The sequence below is a fragment of the Vigna umbellata genome, chromosome 11, assembly GCF_029865625.1.
Source record: "Vigna umbellata cultivar VRB3 chromosome 11, Vumbellata_1.0, whole genome shotgun sequence".
Classification (NCBI taxonomy): Eukaryota; Viridiplantae; Streptophyta; class Magnoliopsida; order Fabales; family Fabaceae; genus Vigna; species Vigna umbellata.
In genome coordinates this window covers 1728076-1747049 of record NC_142175.1, presented here as the reverse complement: position 1 = coordinate 1747049, position 18974 = coordinate 1728076, and the positions used below count along the sequence as shown (strand labels likewise).

At 34.7% G+C, this 18974-nt stretch overlaps 1 protein-coding gene across 1 annotated transcript; it reads right to left on the bottom strand.

Annotated features, from left to right (window-relative positions):
* Window positions 1-3774: 3774 nt before the first annotated feature.
* Window positions 3775-17717, bottom strand: LOC124842582 (uncharacterized). Its single transcript, XM_088101485.1, has 7 exons — window positions 17281-17717; window positions 16162-16308; window positions 15871-15969; window positions 14456-14647; window positions 14219-14338; window positions 13033-13104; window positions 3775-4323 (listed from the first exon to the last, which is right to left on the bottom strand). Exons 1-7 carry the CDS (start codon window positions 17521-17523, stop codon window positions 4099-4101), a joined length of 1098 nt encoding a protein of 365 aa, XP_087957611.1. The 5' UTR covers window positions 17524-17717; the 3' UTR covers window positions 3775-4098.
* Window positions 17718-18974: the final 1257 nt, after the last annotated feature.

Genomic DNA, 18974 nt, shown 5'->3' with positions numbered 1-18974 from the left:
ACTTTCTTCCAACACACGTTTTTCTTCCATTCTTATACAAAACCCTGTTTTCTGCATTCTGTACGGTTTAACCAATGTCTTTACAAATTCTTTTTACACTTCATTTTCTTTACCAAATTATATTAAGTTTTCTTTTTCTTTTTTTTATTCTATTCCAATTTTGTGGGGTGCAATTTACTACATTAGATACTAACAACATGCGATTTGTATCTTTTTCTTCTTCTAACTGTACTGCTTCTAGTTTTATTAGTTTTATTTATTAGGCTATACCTCTCTTTTTCTTCTTGCACCCCCCACAAAACCATTAATCCCTAAAATACCCTTTAATCCTATCCTCTCAACCTCGTCAGCCTCTTCCTCATCCCAGGCTCCAGCATGATATTCTATCAACAACCTCAGCTCCAACCTTTATTGTCTAATAAGACAAGATTTCTTAACAATTTGTATTTTGAAGTTTAATAAATGTACTGTATGATCGGACGGTCTACATAGATCACAATCGGTGTGGATGGTCGGTCTCATAAGCGCACAACATGAATATTGATTAAAGAGATTAAGACAGATCACAAACTAAGCCTACCAGATCATAATTGGGCCGAGATTAAAACATTGTTAATCCTAAACCCACACTAGAAAACTATAAATGTAAGTGAAAGGTAACATGTAGGTGGACGCATTTACTGTGCATTAATTACTGTCACTATTATATTGGATAATTGAATGGTTCAATTACTTACTTTGGCATCGGAGAATCTTTAACAGGTACACACCGACCAGGATAGTGAACCAGGAACGTATAGAGCAAGACCGGACGACGAGGAAGGACAAATTGTGAAGGAGTTTGGTGACTCAGCCCCATAACCAAAATAATATTTAATGAAATAATATATAATAAAATGAACCATCTAGGATAAATATGCTAAACGTTATAATTATATATGAATTTTATTCTAAATGTTCAACGTTATTCTAAAAATAAAACTGGCTTAAACATTAAGTATACCGTACTTTTCCTAAACGATTAATAACATCTATAGTATTAAATGTATGTACCAATAGTACTTTTTTGTGTATTGTGTTGTGTTTTCTTTATCTGCGTGGATCACAAAAGTACAAAACTTTTTTCAAATGTTTTACATTGGATCATAAGAACGTTAAGAGATAGGAAGACATTCTGAGAATGTTTCTTCAAGTGTTTTATGCTCTACTCATCCATACAAGTTATTTTTATAAAAACACATAACATCTGACTTCATACCAAAAGGCTACCTACTTAAGGAAAAGCCAATGCATATGAGTAATGGATCTTTTCGGAAGAAAGTGAATCACATGAATAGAAGATAACAAGAATAATGCTTTGAATTTTACGATGTCATTCTCTTTTAAGCTTTCATTGTCTAGAAATTTTTTTGGAAAAGAAAAGTTTTATTACAAGTCTTCAGATTTCTTTGTATTGAAAACTTATCCTCTCTACGAGAATTATAATCTAAATTTGTTTTGTAAAAACACCTTTGTTGTGTTATATTCAGAAGTGAATTAAAACACTTAGTTGTTTAACTCAATGAAGTTAAATGGTCTAATACTAATTAGTTGGACTAGTGAGATACTAGGACTAGTGAAACTTATATAAGTAATGGGTTAGTTGTAAAACCAAGAGTGGTTAAACTCCTTGTAATCTTTTGAAATATTAGTGGAATCTCTTAAGAGTGCTTAAGAAAGAACTGGATGTAGCTTAGTTTGTTGCTTAAGGGTGTTTTAAGGGGTCATCAAGTTGTTTGGTTGTCTTTCAAATAAGGGAAACCAATTGTTTTAATGTTTGTGAGTTTTATAAATCTGATGTTGTTGGTATGTTGATTGAATCTGATTAGTGTTTATGCCTGAATTGAATTGAGTTTAATTGTTATTTGGACTATTGTGACTAAGAGAACTAAAGAGTTGAACAATTGGGCAAATTAGTATAATTTTTAATATATAAAAACCGTGTTGAACCAACTCTCTAAAAAAAGAATACCAACTTGAGCAATTTATCAGGTCCAAGTTCACTTTAATAAAAATTTTGAGTTTGTTGTAAACTGATATAGCATTGGGCAGTACTAGTTGGGCATTGAGCGCAAGCTTAATTGTGTAAGTTTAGAAGCAATATAGCTTTAGACGGTTGAATGCCTAATTTTACTAATGCTTTGGCGGTGAGCGGTAGCAGGGCACCGTTGAGCGTCATCTCTCACTTTAGCTCTAGAGAAATTTAATTCGAGGATGCTTAACGACATATGGGTGTTGGTCAGAGTGACTTTTTGCGAGAAAAATAGTGTTGACATTAAGATTGGCGCTGAATGCCACCTTTTATGAGAAGTCTAGCATTGTGTGCCACCTTTGAGCGTCAATATGTATGATTGATTTATCTTTCTTCTTGGTTTTTTGACATTGATTTATATCGTTTTTAAGTAAGTTTGAAAGCATGATAATTGAGTGTGTGGCAATGAGAATTTTGTCATGAATACATTTGAAAATGTTAAGTGGATTTCAAGGAGAAATCTCTGGGTGGTGATGATGTTTAGTGTATGCATAGTCATATGGGAGTTTACAAAGGAAGTATTTTGATATTCTACTAACCATTCAACTCATACAAAGAAGAATGATGGGGAAGAGAATGGAAGGAGGTCCTAGTAATGGCACACTTTATTAAGGAACACTTTGCATAAATTATTATTGTAATTTATGTTTCTTTCAAAGATTTCAGATTTTAGTTCGGAAACCCACCAATGAGGGGAACAATTCCTTTAATCCAAATACTGTTTAATTATTTGAGTACGCAAATGGTAAAATATTATGAGTTCTCCAATTCGTTAGAATTAAAAAAGACAAATTAATTTGTTAGAATATAGAAATCAATAAAATAACTATTCTTCCAATTAAGATTTAATGTTTCAATGTTTAAAATGTGCAATTGTTGTATTGTTTTGTGCTATACTCTCATTAAATTAACTTTGAAAAACTAATTTTCTACTAAAATGTATTTTTTAAACTAATTTAATATAAAGTAGTAAAAGTTTAAAAACTAATTATTCAAGACTAAATCCTACTTTTCTATTTTTCAAAACTAAATAGTTCATTTATTTACAAATTTATTCAAAACTCTTTTACATGCATTAACTCAATCTAATTTGAGGAATTGTTCTCCTTTAAAACATATAAACTGCATGTAAAATTATACTATGAAACAACTTTTACCTTTTTAATCTCTATTTAAATATAGTTCTTTTAGTCTTTTTACAAGCTACTTTTGTTTACTTTTCCTTTTACTATTTGACTTACAGACGACAAACTAAAAAAATTGAAATAGAATGTACAAGAAGTGAATGCTATTTGTGGAGACTAGAGTGAATTCAAAACATGCCACAGGAGTTCACTGTTTCCTCACTTACTATAATACAAAATTATGCACCACAATATTTTCTAGAAGATCTAATCACAATTGAAGCTTTGTTACAGCTTTGCAATGTTGCGACTAGAGATCATATGTGGCACATACGAATTCAAATTCTCTGTTGATTTCTTTGGGTCTTCAAAATACATTAATATTAATGTAAGTATAATTAAAAAATTTAATATATTTTAAAGACATAACAGAAAAATAGCACAAAAAAACTCAGAGAACAAAATATTTTTGCAAATAGAGTGTTTCTTTTTGCAATAGTAAGTGGACACACATTCAAAGAGAACAAAATATTTTTTATCGCTATAGCAAAGGAAAGTAGCTACACTACCAAAATACGATAGAAGCAATATGGATTCTTAGAATTGGTTTATCGATTTCTGATGTTTCTTATGCTGTCTAAAGAGAACAAACAAGAAAATTCATAATCCTTAATAGATGATAATAACGTTAAGACCAATAACAGTAATCTATAAATTAAACATCATATATCCATTGTACATGGTTAAACTATTGAAAGAAAATATGGATAAGGTATACCCACATATCAGTAAATAAGTTCTTGAAGTTGATATCGAACCATCTTGAAGCCACTGTGCCAAGTTCTAATCTGGTTGAGTATGCAAAATTAATGACAATAGCCTTTGGTTCACATGATCCTTTGTCTACATCTTCAAAGCAGCCCTTGCCATGGCCAAGGCACCATCAAAGTTTTGGTTTCCACCAATAAATCCACTCATATGCACAAAAACACAGCCAGGAATGCCAGCCTCCTTTGACAGTTCTTCATCCCTTAACCCTCGCCACTGAGAGGGTAGAGCCTTTCGGCTATCAAAACTGTCAGGAGACACTGCAACTGACTGCACTCTCCATTGTTTGCTTCTTTCATCCTGTAAATGACATTAGGTGATGTACAGAAATCTGTAAATGTGTAACAGAACCTACCATAATAAGGCAGATAAGAGATGATATTAAGCTCATGGTGATATAGGGACTCGAGTATTTTATCATAACTTCAATGACAGCAGTCTCAACAAACATCGCTAGAAAGGATTTTAATACCATCTTTATAAGTGGTTTACACTTAACTCAATCTTACAAAACCAGTTTGTAAAGCGAAGTTTGTGCCTTAGTATAATTTCATCATATCTCTAGTTGATATGCAATCTCCAAATAAAAGTTATTGTGTATTGCTAAACCTCAAACCTAAAATATAATGAAGCATTTTATTTCTATGTACTTTTTTCTAAACTCATGCTATACATCACTATGATTTTTATTTTTGCGTACTTTGAATGTTTAAATTTTATAAAATGCATTACTTTTAATTTTTGGTATTACTAAATTATGAAATTATATTTCTAATGTTATTTTTCATATATTTTAACCACTACTGTTCTTTTTTAATCAAGTGAACCTTGAACTGGTCCCTTTGACTCATTTTATGACCTGTCTTGGTTTACAAAACATAGATATGAAGAACCTTTCCACACAAAAATTATAGACTCAACTTTGAAGAAAAATTCTCACGGGAATTCAAGCAATGGAAGATATAACTTATCAAGTACTAAGATTTCACCAATGATTCCATTCATTTTTGAAAAAGGAAAATTGTGGAAGAACTCACGTTGACTAGAAATAAAACGAAGTTATAATATAAGTTGTTACAAACTTAACTTTAGAAACTGGTTTTGTAAAGTTAAATTAGACTTAAAAGTCCACTTCTTTATATGATATAAGAGTCATTCAAAACCTATCCTAAAAAGGTGTTAGGCCTCATGTCACCCATTAATAGATTCTCCCCTAGTCTCACACTTGAGATGACTAGTTCTCAACATGAATGGGTGTGGATGAGTCCATAACGCCAAATTACCTTAGAAATATTACATTTCTGTTAATTTTGACTTTTGATCTCCCTTTTGATAACATACCAGTATTTTCCAAGGCGGGGTCCACAATAAATTTGTTACTTGCTGATTTTCACCCTATTGATGACATCCCAATAAATTTTTTACTTACTGGTTTTTTGTGAAGGAAATTGTTAGCATAAAAAATCTAAACTATGCCTTTCAAGTGAATTATTTTCATCCTTACTACTTGAGCTAAACCACATCCGCAAGCAGTCATCAGAATTGTCAAGAGAAGTGTGATTTACCAAAAAAAAAATAGATGCAGATAAGTATGTGTCAATAATGATAAACACCATAGTTTTCCTATCTCCTTTTTTACCTTTGTCTAATTTGGTGGAAATGGGGTGGAAGGAACATAAGAAGGACTAACACCTTGCTTGCTCTAGGGAATGGAAATAGAGAAACAGTATGGTAAGAAGAGAGAAAGAGGTAGGAATAAAATTGAATGTATAACTGTTTGGTAGAGTAAAAATAGATAAAATAGAGTAGAACGATATTTTAAAAGTTATGTGATCTGATATAATTGTTTGTATAAGTTAATACCCATTATATCCTACTTGAGATCTAAAATTGAGAAAAATATTTCTGAAGGGCTTACAAGACCCTTCTCAGTTCTCTTATTTATATAGATAAAAACTGATACAATAGATAGATGGAAGATGAAGAGATTGTCCTAGACTGCTAGGAACAATCATTATAGATAACCCAACACACAACTACCTACTTTAGGCCCTGCTATACTAATCATAGGTAGACTTAATAATTATTCTAACACTCCCCCTCAAGCTGGAGCATACAAATTGTATGTACCAAGCTTGGAACAAATAAACTCAATCCGAGGTCCCCTTAACGACTTAGTCAACACATCTGCGAGTTGGTCATTTGATCCAACAAACTCAGTACAAATTTCTTTTGACAATAATTTTTCCCGAACAAAATGACAATCAATTTCTATATGTTTGGTTCTCTCGTGAAACACTGGATTTGATGCAATGTGAAGAGCAGCTTGGTTATCACAATACATCTTCATACTCTGGATGTCACAGAAGTTAAGCTCTTGAAGGAACTGCTTCACCCATATAAGTTCACATGTTAATGAAGTCATTGCCCTATATTCAGCCTCAGCTGTTGATCGAGCCACTACATTTTGTTTCTTACTTTTCCATGAGATAATGTTTCCTCCAAGAAAAACACAATATCCAGTAGTAGATCGTCTATCAATAGGAGAACCTGCCCAATCAGCATCACAATATCCTGATACCTGAAGACTTCCTTTTTCTTCATATAAGAGCCCTTGCCCGGGAGCCTTTTTCACATACCTTAGAATGCGAATGATAGCATTCCAATGGCCAACACATGGAGCTTGCATAAACTGGCTAACCACTCCAACTGCAAAAGATAGATCCGGCCTTGTAATAGTAAGATAGATTAGTTTTCCAACTAGCCTCCTATATCTCTCCGGGTCGGGGAATAATTCACCTTCTTCTGTTGTTAATTTTTGATTTGGATCCATAGGGCTATCAACAGGTCTACAATCAATCATGCCTGTTTCTTGCAAAATATCCAGAGCATACTTCCTTTGGGAGATTACAACTCCATCTTTTGACTGAGCTACTTCAATGCCTAGGAAGTATTTGAGGCTCCCAAGATCCTTGGTTTGGAAATGTCTACACAAATACTCCTTCAATTGAGATATTCCAGCAGTATCATTTCCTGTAATAACTATATCATCAACATATACTATCAAGTAAACACATTTCCCGGGAGACGAATGATAATAAAAGACTGAATGATCTGCTTCACTGCGTTTTAGCCCAAATTTTTCAACAATGGAGCTAAACTTTCCAAAAAGCACGTGGTGATTGCTTGAGCCCATATAGAGATCGGTTCAATTTACAAACCATACCAGACTCCCCCTGAGCAACAAACCCTGGAGGTTGCTCCATATAAACTTCTTCCTCAAGATCACCATGGAGAAAGACATTTTTGATATCCAACTGATGAAGTGGCCAATGACGAATGGCTGCCATTGCAAAGAACAATCGAATGGTAGTCATCTTTGCCACGGGGAGAAAAGGTGTCACAATAATCAAGACCATAAACCTGAGTGTACCCTTTTGCAACCAGCCGGGCTTTGAGCCTATCAATGTTACCATTAGGGCCGACTTTAATTGCATATACCCATCGACAACCAACAGCCTTTTTGCCCGGGGGAAGTGGCACAAGATCCCAAGTGTGACTGCGGTCAAGAGCCTACATTTCTTCAATCATGGCTTGTCGCCATCCAGGATGATCAAGTGCTTCTTTCACATTTTTAGGAATAACCACAGGAGATACTGAGGATAAAAGGGAATAAAAGGAGGGCGACACTCTGTGATAACTAAGAAAATTATAAATGGGATGAGGGTTTCGAGTGGAACGAGTACCTTTTCTGAGAGCAATGGGCCAAGCAGAATCATCTTCACCAGGAGACGTGACAGGAGATGGTGACGGAGAAGAATCTGAAGGAGGAGATCCACCACTTTCTGGAAGAGGATTACTCACCGGGGTACTGTGTCGAAGGATATCAGTATGTGGAGAGGAAGGTTCAGGAGGACCTTGGGCATGACTTGGATTGACTGAGGCATTGGAGATATTAGACTCAACCATTGGAAGAGGAAGGACCTGGTGGAGGATATGAACATCTTGAACAAAGGGAGAGAAGAAAGGTGTCTGTTCAAAAAAGGTAACATTGGCAGACATGTAGTACTTTTTGGTTTCAGGAGAGTAACACCGGTACCCTTTTTGAAGCCGAGAATAGCCCAAAAAGACACATTTGATCGCACGAGCAGAGAGCTTGTCGAGCCCCGGAGACATGTCGTGAACAAAACAAACACAACCAAAGACTCGAGGAGAGGTGTGAAAGAGAGGATCATTGGGAAAGAGAATGGAGAAAGGAACTTTATGATTGAGAGAGGAGGAGGGCATCCTATTAATAAGAAAACATGCAGTTAAGATGGCATCCCCCAATGATGAACAGGAATATTAGCACCAAGCAAAATGGTACGAACAATTATATGCAGTCATCAGAATTGTCAAGAGAAGTGTGATTTACCAAAAAAAAAAATAGATGCAGACAAGTATGTGTCAATAATGATAAACACCATAGTTTTCCTATCTCCTTTTTTAACCTTTGTCTAATTTGGTGGAAATGGGGTGGAAGGAACATAAGAAGGACTAAAACCTTGCTTGCTCTAGGGAATGGAAATAGAGAAACAGTATGGTAAGAAGAGAGAAAGAGGTAGGAATAAAATTGAATGTATAACTGTTTGGTAGAGTAAAAATAGATAAAATAGAGTAGAACGATATTTTAAAAGTTATGTGATTTGATATAATTGTTTGTATAAGAAAATACCCATTATATCCTCATAAGTGGCAAACCAAATGTAGAAACTTCTCAAGCACAAATAGATTAAAGTTATTGATTAGTCAATTATTCAAATAAAATAATCAATCATAAAATTTCGATAATAGGCTATCATTGAACAATATTGTTTTATGAAGGTTTATTTTAAACAATTTTGCTAATAGGGAAAGATGGGTGAAACAGGTTTTTACACCCTTGGTAAACAGTAGTCGTGGTCAATACAAAACCCACAAATACACATATATAATGAAATCACAATGCCAAATAGCTAACAAAGTGTCATAAAATTACAAAACAATACTGTGTACATCACAAGGCCAAGAAAAGTGGCTAGCAACTCCACAAATTCAGCAAACAACTATTGTTAGATGCTGCACAATTGAGCAACATATACTCCCAAAAAACAGTGATGCTGAATGATAAGGGCTGTTTGCTGCTACATAAACTCAGCAATATAGCCTACAAAAACTCCTATAAAACATCCTCCTCATTGATCAAAAGTTCTTCCCTTTCCTCAATAACGTCTTTATCCTCATCTATTGTGGATTTTCCCTACATGTTGAACTTGGCATTCAAGTTTCTTGGACCGCTTTTCCTTCTAGCTCCCTCATCAACATCAAAACACGTATGTACATTCATCCATGAAGCATGCATAACTAAGCAAGGACTTTCCCTTTTTGATTATCCACTCGTCATTTAATTCAATACTGGACACGTACATGGGATAATATGTGTATGCCTTCTCTATCCTTTATCTCATCTCAAGTTTAGTATTATATTTAACATACACAACTTTTAACCTTTGTTGCTCTAATTGACATTTTCTTAGTATGCACATAGTCAAATATACTCCAATTCATTTCGCATCCCGCTCACTACATGAGCCTAAAGATTCTTATGGCTACTTGTTGATTCAAAAGAAAATATAGTTAATAAGGTACAGGAGGATATTAAGTGTGTTGTTAGAAGTTGCAAGAAGATTCTAGAGACCTCTTCCTAATCTTTACTTTAGAGCTAGTGTTCTCTATATTTAAAGGCTAATGTACTATTTTAAATCAATGAATTGAATAAAATCTCCTCATTCAGATTAATCCATTCCTAAGTTGGTACCAAAGCTCACAATCTTAGAGACTCTACTTCCATATTTCTTCTTTACAATCTTAGCTACGATTCCATTTTGGGGTTGCCTAGCATGCAGCCATTTCCTTCAATGATTGCACCCAGCTTGTGTTTCCTAGGAACCAACTTTATCACTACAGTTTCCACCATTGTCATCGCCACTGCCATCATCGCCAATTAGACTAACAATCTCACCAGGAAAGTAAATATGTTGTCCTCTGATATGTCCATCCCTCGAGTCTTGCCATATAATTGGAGCTATCACATGCCTCTTGTTCCACAAGTAGTGAGTTTTGCAGGCCTAAAAATTTCGGTCATCACAGCCCATCCAATCGCTATTCCCACTACTGCTTGCGTTGCCAGAAACACCTAGAGGTGGTTGTTCCCAATTTATCATTGTTTTGTCCTTTTGCCTCACATGAATCCCTCATTTGAAAAGATCATTGTTCATGGCAACATTGCTCACAAATTTTTCTTTTTCTCTTTTTTCTACTATTATCTATTTTTTTATTTAGGAGGGGGCTAAGAAATCCTTTATTCTTGGGCACGACAACTCTATTAAGCAATGCTAATCTTCCACACTTACCTCATGATAGTTGCCTTAATGAATAAAACTATCTCCAATGAGTTCAATTCATTAGACACGCGTTAAAGGGTACAGATAGGTTCAACCATATTGAAGGAGAGGTTGTATCATCAGTTAATCCTAATTTCCAAATTTGGAACAATGATGACTCATGAATTATTTATTACATGGCTAAGGATCCATGACTATAGAAACTAATAGAAATTATGTTTTACTCCAATGCCTGTGAAATTTGGGAAGACCTCACAAATACTGGTTACATACAACACGATATCTCTACATGCTACACCCTCTCTATTCTACAATGTTCATTAAGCTTGAAATTTGCAGGGATGTTCACTCTTGCTCAGTTTGTTGAACAATCCCAAATATGTCAACTTTTACCAAGATTGAATCTTACACATGACCCTATTAGAGCACAAATTATTGGTAAGGAAAGACTTTCTACATTGTCCGAGGTGAGGAAACTCATTGAATTGAAATGATAGATAAACCCTCCCCTGAAGGAGTTGCCATGTTTGGAAAGGCTGCCACAACCTTGGACTTCAAATCTCGAAAACATAAAACTCAACTTCAAAGATAAGGATGACCATTGGTGCACTCATTGTAAGAAATTTTACCACACTAATGAGACTTTCTTCAAGGTATAAAACCAAGAACAACTACAATTGTCTAAGCCAAGGATAATTGTTCATTTTCCTCTACAAACGAATGTGTTTATTTTCTAAGGAACACAAATGATGTGGAAATCAAATCAAGGTTTATTAGCATATCTTGTGGCAAGTTATACAAGCCCAATGTCATAAAAAACATATTGTGGTTACAAAGCAAGTACCAAAAGATGGCTTATTGATAGAATCCATAAGAGTATATGGACATTAAATTTCAACGCATAATGTAGAAACTCCTTCAATTGACGAGGACAAAGGAATCCTGGAAGAATTTCTAGAATCTAAAGTTGTAATAAACCTCCTTTAAGACTGACCTTTTAGTTCGGCTAGACAAATGAGAGCTTTCTCTTTTCCATGTAACTTGAACCAAGTCTCCTTGGTGTGGCCAAATATCTTACATTGAGGGCACCTACAATCCTCCTTGCCTTTTAAGTTGAATTTCATGTTCCTAGGATTTGAGATCCCAAGTTCGGAAGCCTTTCCAAAGAACATGCCAACTCTTCATTGGAAGGTTCATTTATTATGACCATTCGACGACTCTCCTCACCCTCGCCATAGAAGACTTTAGAAATAGAAGAAATTCTTTCCTTCCCAAGAATGTGTCCTAATAGGTCATATTGAGGGATCAATCTTGATAAGAACTTCAATATTTTGGGATTGTTCAACAAACAAAGCAAGAGTGACAACATCCCTACTATTATCTAGCTTCAAATTTCGATATTGGTCCAGCTAAATCCATAGACCCTTCAACATTAAATGATGTCACACAACAAAGAAAGCACCCAGCTTGGTACCAAATGACACATAGAAAAAGTATTTCCAAGACCTTCCCCAATTTCAAGAGCACTAGAATAAAACCTATAATCTATTGATTCCTATAGTCATGGATCCCCGTAGCCATGTCATAATTTGCGAGTCATCATTGTCCCAAATTTGGAAATTTGGGTCATCCTTAGGAATGGCCTCTCCTGCAATATGGTTGAGCCTACTTGTACCCTTCAATGTGCTTCTAATAAATTGAGCACATTTGAGATCACTTTGATCATTAAAACTATCATTAAGCAAATATGGAAGAACAACATGGCTTAGTGCAATTGTCATGCCAAAAACACAAGATTCCTTAGACTTTAAAAAATATCAGAGAAGAAAAAACAAGAACAATGTCATGAACAATACTTCTTTCAAAGGAGAGAAGAGCAACCAGAGGCGAAAGGGTGAAACAAGGGCAAGTCTAAATCCACCCACCTTAGGGTAACTTCGACAAAGCAAGCTGCGCTGAGAAAAACACATCGAATGCACACTCACAAGTCAGAAACTTGTGTCACATGAAGCCCAATCATAGAGAAGAAAGAGGAGCATGCAGGCACATGGATACTCCGATAGCAGTGCAAGTTCAATGGTTGACAAATTAAAGGATGACAAATTTCCTAGAGTGATTGTTGATCTAATTCAAGCTATGGCAACAACAACGGTGGCAACAAAAATGACAGCAACAACAGTGATAAAGATGGTGTGGCAGTGGCACAAAGTTGGATGCACCTTGGGCAACCCTGATAATTAAAGGAAACGGGTGCACTTCAGGCAACCCTAAAAAAAGGAACATCAGCTAAGACAACAATGAAGACATGTGGAAACAGAGTCCTCAAGATCAGGAGCTCCAGTACCAACTTGGAAAAGATTAAACTATATGAGGAAAAAAAATATTGAATTAATTCCGTGAAACATATAGAGAACTCTAACCCTAATATAATATAAAAATTCCTATTGTAGCTTATAAAAGATATTTTCACCTGGAACAACATTAAGCGATCAGCTTAAAAGGTAAAAAACCACCAGACGTTATTTTGAGACTTAATGGGGACTAGAAACATAGAATAGAACCTGAGAAAACGAAAATAAACAAATACCTGATATAGAACATATTTGATTGGAGGGTCAATTTTCAACTCCCCTTCAAGCTCAAATAAGTGAAGCTTCCACTGCAGAAAACAAAACACAAGTTCACAATTTCTGATAATACAATGCTAATAGTACCATGTAGGTAATACACAGGGAGAATAAAGAACTCGAGGAATTGAGGTATTTTCAGAATACACATATAACTGTACATTAGCCAAAGATGACCATTCTATATTATAAGCAGCAGCCTGTTGATGGTTTTTATATAATTGGATAATAAATATTTGGAGTTGCAGAAGCTGAATGTCTCCTGATACCATATCAAACCACAGAATGCAGAAAAAAAAAAAGTATTCTTATTCAAAACTGAATGAATAGAAGATTAAAGACTGGAACATTACTGACTGGAAAACAATGATACAATGCTCTGGACTATATATACACATATAGAATAATGCTTTAACAGATTTAGCTGATACAGTAATACAGCTTTATGAAATTATAATAATGAACAGAAATATAATAGGAAAGTAAGCCAAAATAGTCAGTTCCATTTACTAACACAGATGTGCCACATCAGCTATGATCACACCGCCAGGGATTTGTTTTGCTCCAAAACTACTAGTGTTGTTAGGGCACAAATCACACAATGATGCTGTATAAAACTCACAGAAAACTGCTAAGGAGTAGAAAACAAGTATAGCCATGAACAGAAACTGAGAATCACAAGCTCATAAGTAAACTATTCAATAAAAAGTTAATCATATCCTGCTTCCACTGATTATATTTACTTGCATGATAAGAAAATTAGATCATTTTTTCATCAAGAAATTACGCTGCTTCCACTGACTATATTTGCTTGCATTATAAGAAAATTAGATCCTTTTTTGCATCAAGAAATGTTGAGGTCTCGAAGATGTCTAAATAAATACACATTCAAGGGTCAAACCATCATTTTCAGCATTAACATATTCCATAAATTAGAAATTTGTTCATGAAATGCATAATAGTTAATTTTAGCATGAAAATTACAAGATCCTCGGCGTATTTGTCAACATGTTCAAAACTGTCGAACATGCTCAAGCTTCAGATCGTTATTTCTTAATATAGCACAGCCGAATAGAAATAAGTTGAATGAATCATATTCAAATATTAAACAAAACGTTACAAGAGGGGGGAGAATTTTCAACTCACAGGACAAAATTTAGTCAAAACTAGAATTTCTCCACTAGGATCAACAGACTGTCTAGCTGCTATGGTCTCCATTACAATTGACCTTGCTGGTAACCATGACTTTACATGAAAACGAACGCTCTACAAGTGAAGAGGGGAGCATCTCAGATAACAAACCAAAATGTAAAAAAGGCAAGAAAATTTTTAAAACCACTTATTCCTGTTGAAGTTCAAAAAGAAAGTGCCTGACAGACTCACATCCAGAAATTCACTGCCAGCAAGAGCCATGGCACGTTGAAAGGCCTCATTTTCTTTCTCAGCTGACTGATCAGGATCTGTCCAGTCCAAATTTAATCTTCCTACTCTTGAGGATAAATGAGTATTATTCACATATTTCGGCGGCAGGTCTGTATCATATCGATTGATTCCATTGTCTATAGCATCAATTGCCTGATATAATTAAACAATAACACTAATATCATACATCCAGTTTGGATCGACTAACTAACCTCAAATGCACCATTAATCCCATATACCACCCTGCAGGCAATTATCAAACTAATCCAAGAACATAGTTGAATGTCCCAAAAACATAAGTCAGCCAATGTCCTCTTACAATCAATCATTTGGTAATGAATATCAATTACGAAAACTGATCTATAGCAATAATGTACAATTTCCAAACATATACCTATATCAATAAAACAAAATTCGTAACAGAAGCCATAGAAGTTAATAAGACACTAGACCACCCACAGGCCAATTATTTGCAAAGCCTATTCTGGGAAATATATGACCTAGAATTAATTATTACTGCACTTGTACTGGTATATGGAACATAAATGGCTCTGTGTGAGTATTGACATTTCAACAAAGAAATGTAGAAACATGCATTCCAAAACTACACCAGAATCGTGATGTAATTGAGTTATGGTGCAAAATTGAATCCATCTAGTTCTTGATATTATTTCTCATTCCCTTTTTATTGTTGAAGATCACACATCAACTAAACATATGACCAAATTATACTGCATAAGTAAATACAAATCTCATCTTTCTAAACCAGTTTTGTGAGATTGAATTAGACTTACATAGTCCACTTTTTATGATACAGCATGCAAAATTCAAAACTATGTACCATACATATGAAATATAGACTATACTTGAAAATACTGACTATTGCAATGCATGAAAAAAATAAAGAATGCTTGATTACTTGACCCGCAATTAGAAATGTTTACACCAGGATAAACAAGAATGGACCCAAGGAATCAAGTGGATCAGCTTGTCCCCTATCAAACCCAGTTAACTACTTAGGTTGATAGACATATAGACAGATTGTAAAGGGAGTTAGTAGGCTATTTATTTCGGCTCTCAAATCCCTCAAGCCCTATTTCTCTCCACTGAGTTTCCCTAATCCAGTGGAGTCTGTTCAATAATTGTTCCCCTCCTGTTAGTTCCTATTCTATTAAAAAGAATCTATTAGGATGCTTGACTCCTCTCAGCATCTATTTTCTTGATAAACACTCTCCTCAATCTCCTCAACCCAGATTTTGCTCAATTATAAAAACATAATAATTAAAAATAAGTACATAAAATAATTAAATCAAACAAGTTCATCCAAAGTATGCATGGAGACAGGAAGACAGGAAAAATATTCAAAAATATATTACCTCCATGAAGCTCTTGTAAACCGCCAAATATATATGATGGACGTCTTGGTGTACCTCATCTACCTTCAGTTCTTTTGCTATAATCTCCTTTCCAAAATGCTAGACAGAAAACACAATCTAAATATAATTATCAAGGAATATAGTATTCACATTTAGAATAAAATTTCCCACAAACAATTTAACATTATACAAAACAGAGGAATTCACCACTGTGCAATCGAGGTAAATGACATAAGCAAGAAGTTATAATAAAGCCATAACAAAAATAGGTGGTTTAGATGAGAATTTTACCTTATAAACAAGACCAGCACTGCTCAATTTAGTGGAGAAACCATGCCCAAAAACTTCTTCAAAACCCTTCTGATGATGATCATACCGATCTCGGGCAGGGTCATAGACTCCCCCAACATCAAGAACAGCATCAAGACCCTCCAAAACCTATAGATCCAAAGCTCAATTTATGAAAAAAAACTTAAAACAGATATTACACCACAAACTTCCACTCCATTCATTCGCTAAAGTCTACCCTAAACACAGGGCAACATAAAAAAACTGTGAAAATGGAATATATTGAATCACTTGGTTGTATACACCCTTCTCCTTAATCCTATATTTATAGGATTAAGTGAATGGAACACACCTCACACACACTCAGATACAGCACATACACACTCACAGCTCACATACACTTAAACACAATAACCAATAACTCTAACAAAAACCAACGGCAGCAACAATATAAAAGCTTAAGACAACTTCCCAACAAAATTTCCACTGCCCCTCCCATTCATGATTCAATGACAATATAAAGAAAACTCCCTCAACAAACCAAAATGCCGGCAACTCAAAAGGAAACACCCTTGTCCACATTTTCTAAGCAACTAAACACGCAAACCGTTAAGGAAATCACAAAACTGAAACAAGTGAAATTACTATATGGTCTCCTGCTTCATTATTAACTTATTTTACATTCCCACATTTTCAACAATCGGTGAAAATTTTCGATTTGGCTTTACTTTTTAGTACGTAAATTTGCTTAAATCCCACAAGGTACCAGGTTCGATAGAGTATGTAAATGTTTGGTTGTTCTCCCATAATAGCTAGCTTTTGAGGGTGCGTTTCCTAATTACTATGTACTTTCCAATGCGGATATCTCAGCAACCAAACAGATAAATTTTTTGGTTTTTCATTAATCAGACCCCCATCCAGAAAAACAATTTTTTTCTAATCAACCAAAAGAAAATAAAAAGTCATATTTCCCAAGACCAAACCAAAAAAAATATTTTCTACCAGCCAAACCCCAAAAATATCACACTTGACCATCAACCATACAAAAATACATCATATTTCCTCAGCAATCAAGCAAAAAAAAAAAAACTAAAAAAGAGAGAGATGAGAGATGAACCAAACCTGAGGGTCTCGGGTGCGAACGATTTCGGCGTTGTTAAATTTTTGAGTGAGGCGAATCATGAAGCAGCCAAGGGCCTCGTCGCAGTGAAAACTTCCATTGTGAGTGCCCACGCGCTTCAGAGGCGCGTGAACGGGAGAGCCAGAAGAGAAGGAGAGTGATGTTTGGTTTGCCATGAGAAGAAGTGGAAGGGTGTGTTTGAGAAAATGGGATTTGATAAATGGTTTTGCCGTCACAGCCCACATGCCAGTTTTTCTTCACTTTCTTCCAACACTCATTTTTCTTCCATTCTTATACAAAACCCTGTTTCTGCATCTGTAGGGTTTAACCAATGTCTTTACAAATTCTTTTTAGACTTCATTTTCTTTACCAAATTATATTAAGTTTTCTTTTTCTTTTTTTTTTATTCTATTCCAATTTTGTGGGATGCAATTTACTACATTAGATACTAACAACATGCGATTTGTAACTTTTTCTTCTTCTAACTGTAGTGCTTCTGGTTTTATTAGTTTTATTTACTAGGCTATATCTCTCTTTTTCTTCTTGCACCCCCACAAAACCCTCAATCCCTAAAATACCCTTTAATCCTATCCTCTCAACCTCGTCAGCCTCTTCCTCATCCCTGGCTCCAGCATAATAGCTTTTCCTATCAACAACCTCAGCTCCAACCTTTATTGTCTAATAAGACAAGATTGCTTAAAAATTTGTATTTTGAAATTTAATAAATGTATCGTATGATCGAACGGTCTACATAAATCACGATCGGTATGGATGACCAATCTTATAAGCGCACACGAATATTGATTAAGGAGATTAAGACAGATACAAATTAAGCCTACCAAATCATAATTGGGCCGAGATTAAAACATTGTTAATCTTAGGCCTACGCTAGAAAACTATAAATGTAAGTGAAAGGTAACAGGTAGTAGGTGGATGTATTTACTGTGCATTAATTACTGTCACTATTATATTGGATAATCGGACGGTTCAATTATTGACTTTGACATCGGAGTATCTTTAACAGGTACACACCGACCGAGATAGTGAACCAGGAACGTATAGAGCAAGACTAGATAGTGAGGAAGGACAAATTGTGAAGGAGTTTGGTGACTCAGCCCCATAACCAAAACAATAAATATTATTTAATGAAGTAATATATAATAAAATGAACCGTCTAGGATAAATATGCTAAACGTTATAATTATATGAATTTTATTCTAAATGTTCAACGTTATTCTAAAAATAAAACTGGTTTAAACATTAAGTATACCGTACTTTTCCTAAACGATTAATAACATCTATAGTATTAAATGTATGTACAAATAGTACTTTTTTGTCTATTGTGTTGTGTTTTCTTTATCTGCGTGGATCACAAAAGTACAAAGCTTTTTTCAAATGTTTTACATTGGATCATAAGAACGTTAAGAGATAGGAAGACATTCTGAGAATGTTTCTTCAAGTGTTTTATGCTCTACTCATCCGTACAAGTTATCTCTACAAAAACACATAACATTTGACTTCATACCAAAAGGCTACCTACTTAAGGAAAAGTCAATGCATATGAGTAATGGATCTTTTCGGAAGAAAGTGAATCACATAAATAGAAGATAACAAGAATAATGCTTTGAATTTTACGATGTCATTCTCTTTTAAGCTTTCATTGTCTAGAAATTTCTTTGAAAAAGAAAAGTTTTAT